This window comes from Mizuhopecten yessoensis, unplaced genomic scaffold (genome assembly GCF_002113885.1).
Source record: "Mizuhopecten yessoensis strain PY_sf001 unplaced genomic scaffold, ASM211388v2 scaffold10649, whole genome shotgun sequence".
Classification (NCBI taxonomy): domain Eukaryota; kingdom Metazoa; phylum Mollusca; class Bivalvia; order Pectinida; family Pectinidae; genus Mizuhopecten; species Mizuhopecten yessoensis.
In genome coordinates this window covers 435,523-444,381 of record NW_018408652.1, presented here as the reverse complement: position 1 = coordinate 444,381, position 8,859 = coordinate 435,523, and the positions used below count along the sequence as shown (strand labels likewise).

Here is an 8,859-nt window from a genome sequence, read left to right as displayed (position 1 = left end):
GAGGCTTATCAAATTACAGTCAGTTTCTGTGTATTTAGAAAGAAAGAAAAGAAGGGGGGTGAGCTGATCAAATTACAGTCAGTTTTTGTGTGTGTAGAAAGGAAGAAAAGACGGGGACAAGCTTATTAAATTATAGTCAAGTTTCTGTGTGTGTAGAAATGAAGAAAGGGGATGAGGCTTATCAAATTACACTCAGTTTCTGTGTATTTAGAAAGAAAGAAAAGAAGGGGGGTGAGCTGATCAAATTACAGTCAGTTTTTGTGTGTGTAGAAAGGAAGAAAAGACGGGGACAAGCTTATTAAATTATAGTCAAGTTTCTGTGTGTGTAGAAATGAAGAAAGGGGATGAGGCTTATCAAATTACACTCAGTTTCTGTTTATTTAGAAAGAAAGAAAAGAAGGGGGGTGAGCTGATCAAATTACAGTCAGTTTTTGTGTGTGTAGAAAGGATGAAAAGAAGGGGGGCGAGCTTATCAAATTATGGTCAGTTTCTGTGTGTTTAGAAACAATGAAAAGTAGGGGACAAGCTTATCAAAGTATGGTCAGTTTCTGTGTATGTAAAAAGAAAACAAGAGATCCCAGAGGGATCTTGGTGCCCACCATCTTCATTAGTTCTTTGTCAGTTCAATCTTTCTTTTTTTTTTCTCTAATCTGTTTGATCCAGTCATGTTAACAGTAAATGCACCTTGAGGTTATTTTTGATCTAAACTTAATACTGATGTGTATGAAAGACAATCTTCAAAGTGAGTTTGTCAATTCACATATTTACTAGTACAGTACTAAATGTGAAAGAAATATATTCAATCATGACACTGTTTAGTTCTTCCTTTAGCCATTTTGTTTTTATGATCAGTCTCAAAATACAACATGCACAACGAGGGATTAAGGGAAACCTACATGTACATATCAAATTTGAGAAAGATCCCTCAAGTTATCCCTGAGAAATAGTACTTTTAACAAACCTTCAATGTCAAAAATTGAAGATGGCTGTCGGTCGGCCATTTTGTTTAACTGATCAGTTACAAAAGTAAACATGAACAATAAAGGATAGTGGGGAACCTACATATAGAATTTGAGAAAGAACCCTCCAGTACTTTCTGGGAAATAGCACTATCAAACCTTAACTGTCAAAATCAAAGATTTGTTCATCCGATCAGTCTCATCAGAAAATATGCATAAATTAATTTCATAACAAGGGGAAACATAACGAATTTAAGAAAGATATCTCTCCAATATTTCCTGAGTAATAGCCATAACAAACCTTCACTGTCAAAATCCAAGATGGCTGCCTGTCTGCCATTTTGTTTATCTGTATAGTCTCAAAAGTTGATATACACAAGTAAGGATCTAGGGGAACCTACATATAAGATGTGAGAAAGATCTCTCCACTACTTCCTGAGAAAAAGCGATAAAAAACCTTCAATGTCAAAATCCAATATGGCTGCATGTTGCCCATTTTGTTTTGTTTTTCTGATCATTCTAAAATTAAATATGCACAACTACAGACCTAGGGGAGCCTACATATCAACCTTGGGGAAGATCCCTCCAGTACTTCCTGAGTAATAGCCATAACAAACCTTCACTGTCAAAATCCAAGATGGCTGCCTGTCTGCCATTTTGTTTATCTGAATAGTCTCAAAAGTTGATATACACAACTACAGACCAAGGGAAACCTACATATATAATTTGAGATGGATCTCTCCACTTCTTCCTGAGAAATAGTGATAACAAAACTTTAATGTCAAAATTCAAGATGGCTGCCTGTTGGCCATGTTTTTTCTTCTTCTGATCAGTCGCAAAAGTTGCCCTGCACAACTAAGGACCAAGGGGAACCTACATATAAGTGAAAAAGATCCCTCTGGTACTTCCTGAAAAATAGCCATAACAAACATTCACTATCAAAATCCAAGATGCCCTGCACAACTAGTGACCAAGGGGAACCTACATATAAAATTTGAGAAAGATCCCTCAGGTACTTTCAGAGAAATAGCGATAACAAACCTTCACTATCAAAACCAAGATGGCTGCCTATCGGCCATGTTGTTTCTCCTATCAGTCTCAAAAGTTGCCCTGCACAAATAGGGACTATAAGGGGAACCTACATACAAAATTTAAGAAACATCCCTCTGGTACTTCTTTAGAAATAGCGATAACAAGAATTGGTTAAGGACGAACAAACGGACCACAGACGCAGGGTGATTTAAATAGCCCACCATCAGATGATGGTGGGCTAAAAAAGGAGGGGGCGAGCTTATCAAATTATAGTCAGTTTCTGTGTGTGTAGAAATGAAGAAAGGGGGGCGGGCTTATCAAATTATGGTCAGTTTCTGTGTGTGTGAAAAGAAAGAAAGGAAGGGGAGCGAGCCTATCAAATTATAGTCAGTTTCTCTGTATTGAGAAATGAAGGAAGGGGAGAGGGGGCTGATCAAATATGATCAGTTCTGTGTATGTAGAAAGAAGGAGGGAAGGGGGACAAGCTTATCAAATTGTAGTGTATGTAGCAAGGGAACTCATCAACTTTCAGTTAATTTCCCTGTTTGCAGAAAGAGAGAGGGGGTTCATGAATCTATGCAACAACACTTTTAATGGGTTAATAACCCTGTATGTATGATTTACCCCCCTCATAAATGTGAACAAGCAAGCTGCCAAATAGGTTTCATTTGTTGAATGACGCTATCTACTATTGGACAAACAAAAACGTTTCTATCTAACCTATAGATCTACTCAAAATAAGACCTCTCAAGTTCACAGTCAGAATGATCTGCTACACTCAAAATACTGTGTTCAAATCTATCAAATGCTGATTTCATGTGTTAACAAGTGATGTTGACTGAAAATTAAAAATATCCTTCCTAAATATATCCAGGCTAAATAGAGACAACAGGACACCTGCCCACAGGGTCAGAAATAATAGCAATGTGCAGCTTGTTGTAAAATGAAAGACATATATACCGTGTGATAGATATGTTACCATGTGCAGAAGAACAGCCTAATTTAAATAATTAGATTAGCTAGGTCAACTTGCTTATCATAAGCATATAAAACACACACACAAAAAAAGACTTTAATTACATTTTTCATGATTGAGCAGGGGTGAACACATAATTTTCAAAGCACTTCATTTTGAAAAGAAATTTGTCTGTAGATGAATTTTTGGACTTTAAAGACTGATGAAAATAACTGAAACTTCAGCTAAAATATACAACAGGGATAAATAAAGGTTTTCCCTATTTACTGAATGATTATATATATTTGTTTAATAACAAATAATATAAACTTTATTAATTGTACAACAATTATGAAACAAGAGTACAGCGGGGCGGAACAATATACGCCCGTCGAATACCATATAGTGTTATATACTTTCTTACATTGAAATAAGATCTCTCTGCATCATTCTAAGAGTGGTTAGCCGACATGCTATAAAAAATGTAGGAGAAAATCTCTGGACAAAAAAACAAATACTGAAATGAACAAAGGGCGATAAATTTTCCAAAAATTGTTGATTTAAAATTCTTTTATGGGGAGACACAACTTCATATCATGGTTATAATGTAAACCAAGTTTCAAAGAGATCGGTCGAAAAATGTAGGAGGAGATTGACGGACAAACAAAAGTTTACGCCGGACGGACAACCCCATTCCATAACACTCCCGTCAAATTTGATGGGCGTATAAAAAGTTATTTCAACTTATATTAATCACTCTTGTTGGCTCAGATGTCGCACAATGTCTTGGTGATAGGCAAGTAAGCTAACTACTGCACCACCCGACCATGGTATGTAACAAATTATAGCCAGTTAAAATTACGTACAAATAAACCCACATGGTCGAGCAGATTACCCCAAACCTTTTCACATCCGACCAGGGAATCAAATCCTGGCCGCTTTGGTGATAGGTGAGTACGCTCTTATTAGTAAGGTCTTCCTACCCTGGGCAAGTGCTTCAAATTTTTATTTTGTAAAAACACTTTAAAGCGTAGGTTTTACGTAACTATATTTAATTCAAAATCATTTCATTTCACTAAATGAAATTGGTGACAGCACGTACCTAATCCATCCAGGCTAGCCTCCTTTCCCATTGTTGTCATACTAATATACTCAGAGTCGTGCTCTTCTGTGCTCTCCTCCTTCAAATCATCTCCGCAACACTCCCGCCACACCTACAAACACATACACATTTTGAAAGTGGAAAGATGAAACTAAACAAATGCTTACTACAGGCAATAACAAATTGTAGATTAGTTCTCTCTGTAGTAAAGGGTAAGCTATCCTGCCCAGAATCACTACCATGAACAATGATCGGTATAAATTATGAGGTACACTCGGCATTCCCATCCGAGACAACAGTCATACGCAGTTTCACAACTTTTTCAGAGGCTTGTGATTGGTCTATTTGTGTATCAGGTGCTAACGAGAGATAAAAGAACATCTTTTAGCAGAGGCCGGTTGTTTATAACAGGTGAAGGTTGTCTATAAACAGCGTCTCCAAACGACCAACAGCGATCTTAAGGACACTTATCCTCGATATCCAGGGGTTACGCTCACTTTCGCTCTCTACACCCCTGGAATCATCCTTGATATCCAGGGGTTACGCTCACTTTCGCTCTCTACACCCCTGGAAGATGTCAAAGCAAAATTGAAGGCACGTAGATGGCTGTTTGATTGGTCTCAGGTAAAAACAAGAGGCCCAGAGGGCCTGTATTGCTCACCTGGAAATGTTAGCAGAATTGAAGTTGAAATATCCAGAAGTCAGGGGGGGCCACACCCACCGTTTATACAAAATGGATTTCCCTTTCCCGTAGGATTCTACTGTTCAAATTTGGTCAAAATACCTTCATCCCAACGGAAGAAAAAGGATATTAAAGATATTCCTCTATATCCCTTATTGGGCCAGCCTCTCTGCCCCCAGGGGAGTCAGGCCAACCGATTACGCAATGTTGGTTCCCCTTCACAAAAGGGTGCTTCATACCAAATTTTGACAAAATCCTGTCGTTCCTATAGAAGAAAAAAGATTTTAAAGAATTTGCTCTATTTTCCCTATTAGGCCCTCTGCCCCAAGGAAGGCCACACTCATCATACTGTTTATACAAGATTGAGTCCCTTTTGCCAAAGGATGCTCCAGACCAAATTGGGATGAAATCCCTTCATCCCTATGGTAGAAGAAAGATATTAAAGGTTTTACCTCTATTTACCCTATTCGGCCCCTCCCCTTTGCCCCAAGGGGGCCACACCCACCTTTTAAACAAAATTGAGTCCCCTTGGCCCAAGAATGCTCCAAACTTAACTAGAATAAAATCACATAATCTCTACAGTAGAAGAAGGATTTTAAAGGTTAAACCCCTAGATCTATTTCCATGATTTTGCTCGCCCTCTGCCCCCAGGGAGACCACACCCACTGTTTATACAAAATTGAGTACCCTTGGCCTAAGGATGCTCCAGACCAAATAAGGAGAAAATCCCTTAACCAGAAGGATTTTAGAGGTTTTACTTCTATTTCCATTATTTGGCCTGCCCCTGTGCCCCCAGGGAGGCCTCACCCACTGTTTATACAAAATTGAGTCCCTTTGGCCTAAGGATGCTCCAGACCAAATTTAGTCAAAATCTACCTTGTCGTTCAGGACTAGTAGCATTTTAAAGGAAAAGTTGACGGACGACGGACGGACGATGGACGCTGTAATGCATGATAATACAAGAGGCCGAAGAGGGCCTGTATCGCTCACCTGAATATTTAAGCAGTCATAGCAAAATATTCTCATTAAATAATATATTGCACTAAAATATTTCCCTCGCAAACATTGTTGGCTCCATCTGTTGAAACTACCAGCAAAATATTATTATAAGATTCCATGCTTTTTGTTTCTTCTTCAGAAGTTGCTTGACATATTTTCCCCTGTGACCTTGTAAGAAGGTCAATGTCATTTTCCTTCTCAAATTGGTTAGCTCTATTCCAAAATGTTACCAGCCAAATCTTATGAATCCATTCCTTTTAGTTCTTGAGAACAAATCCTTTAAAATGTTGTTGACCTCTGTGACCTCTAAAGTAGGTTGAGGTCATTTTCATTCGCAAACTTTGGTGAACTCTATCCCAGGAAGTCACCAGCCAAATATTATAATTTTATGCCTTTAAACTTCTTCAGAAGAAGCTGTTTGAACTGTTTGACATATTTGAACGCTGTGACCTTGAAAGTAGGTCAAGATCATTTTCATTCGCAAACTTTGTTTGGCTCTTTCCCAGGAAGCCACCTTCCAAATATTAATATTTTATAACTACCAGTTCTTCAGAAGAAGTCATTTAAAGTGTTTGACATATCTGCCTCATGTGACCTTAAAAGAAGGTCAAGGTCATTTTCATTCTCAAACTTTGTTCGGCTCTTTTTTAGGAAGCTACAAGCCAAATATAGACATTCTATACCTTTCAGTTCTTCAGAAGAAGTCGTTTGAAGTGTCTGACACATTTGACTCCTGTGACCTTGAAAGAAGGTCAAGGTCATTTTCATTCTCAAACTTTGTCGGGCTCTATCCAAGGAAGCCATCAATCAAAAATAAAGATTCTATACCTTTCAGTTCTTCAGAAGAAGTCATTTGAAGCTTTTGACATATATGACCCCTGTGACCTTGAAAGTAGGTCAAACTAGTTTTCATTCTCAAACTTTGTTGGGCTCTATCCCAGGAAGCCACCAGCCAAATATAAAGATTATATACCTTTCAGTTCTTCAGAAGAAGTCGTTTGAAGTGTTTGACACATTTGACCCCTGTGACCTTGAAAGAAGGTCAAGGTAATTTTCATTCTCAAACTTTGTTGGGCTCCATCCAAGGAAGCCATCAGCCAAATATGAAGATTCTATACCTTTTAGTTCTTCAGAAGAAGTCGTTTGAAGTTTTTGACATATTTGACCCCTGTGACCTTGAAAACAGGTCAAGGTCATTTTCGTTCTCAAACTTTGTAGGGCTCCTACCAACGAAGCTTTCAGCCAAATATCATGACTCTAGACCTGTCTGTTCTTCAGAAGAAGTTGTTTAAAGGAAAAGTTGATGGACGAGGACGGACGACGGACGCATGACAGACGGACAGATGACGGACGCCGCAACATGACATAAGCTCACTTGCCCTTCGGGCAGGTGAGCTAACAATAAAGGATAGTGGGGAACCTGCATTGGCTCACCAAAAAAAATATTTTGGGTTGAGTAACGAAATTGAAGCACTATTTCAACAGCATTTAACACAAAGCTTCAGCACATTTAAATTACATATAATATGACAATGTTTGTAATATGTAAAACTTAATAAAACATTATATTTTCAATTCTTCAATCCTGGTTAAAACCTCACATGATCCAGTCTATTCAGGTCTTCCCAAAAGAAATACACAAAACTTGCACCTCACAAAAGGCACCCTGGTAGTATTTATACAGAAAATATGAAAAAAAAATCATCACATTTTCTAAATCACAGACAGTTGATTCGAAGTAATGACAACTGAAAAATGTACTGTCCCCCCCCTCCCCCAGTTAATGTGGAAGGGACTATAATTTCTTTCATTCATTAATTTTTTGACAGTCGCCCAAATTATTTTTGTTGGGCCAGTGACTAGCTCACTTTTGGTCACTCAACAAGACTTTAACCGCCATTGGCGAGCAGGCGACCGTCCATTTCAGGCGCTGCTGCACAACAAGGAAACAAGGGGAACCTTCATATAAAATTTGAGAAAGATCCCTCTGGTACTTCCAGAGAAATAGCGATAACAAACTTTCACTATCAAAATCCAAGATGGCTACCTGTCGGCCATGTTGTTTATCCGATCATTCTCAAAAGTTGCGCTGCATAGCAAGGTACTAAGGGAAACCTACATATAAAATTTGAGAACGATCCCTTTGGTACCTCTTGAGAAATAGCGATAACAAACTTTCACTTTCAAAATCCTAGATGGCTGCCTGTCTGCCATGTTGTTTATCCGATCAGTCTCAAACGTTTCCCTGCACAGCTCAGGATCAAGGGGATCCTACATATCAAATTTGAGAAAGATCCCTTAGACACTTCTTGAGAAATACCGATAACAAGAATTGTTTAAGGACAGACGACGGACAATGGACGACCCACGGACCACGGATGCAGCATGTGATATTATAAACATTCATACTAAGCACATTTTATTTAACACAAATAAGTGGGGACTTACATAAAGTGGTGATAAAGGCAATCCTACCCGAAGACTGGAACATTGTACATAAAATTTGAATTCAAGACAACAAATTTGTTTGGGTTTGTGTTCACTTTTAATTTCACGGAGAATGAACAGTTCGCCATGATGGATACAGAAACTGCTTTCGTGCTATACGTTTTATATTGCGATGACGTTCATCCCCAAACAAAATAAAACAACAAGAGTACCGCGGGGCAGAACAATATACTCCCGTCGAATGCCATATAGTGTTATATACTTTCTTACATTGAAATAAGATCTGCATCATTCTAAGAGTGGTTAGCTGACATGCTATAAACAAGAGGCCCAATGGGCCTGCATCGCTCACCTGGTATAAATCTCACACTTGTAACCTTAAAAGTGATCTAAAATAAAGCTACAGGCAAAATATCAGTATTTATGATTAAAATTCATTTGAAAGACCCTGTTATTTTTTTTAAAAACATTTCACCCCTGTGATTGAAAGTTGAACAAAGTCATTATGTTGAACAAATTTTATAGCCTTCTCAGGATCAGGATGCAACTTGCAAAGTATCAACATCCTGGGACCCATGGTTATTCAGAAGAGGTCGTTTAAAGATTTTAAACAAATTTGACCCCTGTGACCTTGAATATAAGTCAAAGTCATTCACTTTAACAAACATAGTAGTCCTTGATC

The 8,859-nt window shown here is 38.2% G+C and overlaps 1 protein-coding gene across 2 annotated transcripts in view; it reads right to left on the bottom strand.

Moving 5' to 3' along the window:
* Positions 1-8,859, bottom strand: part of LOC110461666 — a 65,989-nt gene that overhangs the window by 49,219 nt on the left and 7,911 nt on the right. For both annotated transcript variants that reach the window (XM_021515235.1, XM_021515234.1), the window contains exon 2: positions 4,049-4,160. In XM_021515235.1, coding sequence (XP_021370910.1) covers positions 4,049-4,088 — 40 coding nt within the window. In that variant the 5' untranslated portion in view covers positions 4,089-4,160. The remainder of the gene's footprint in view (positions 1-4,048; positions 4,161-8,859) is intronic.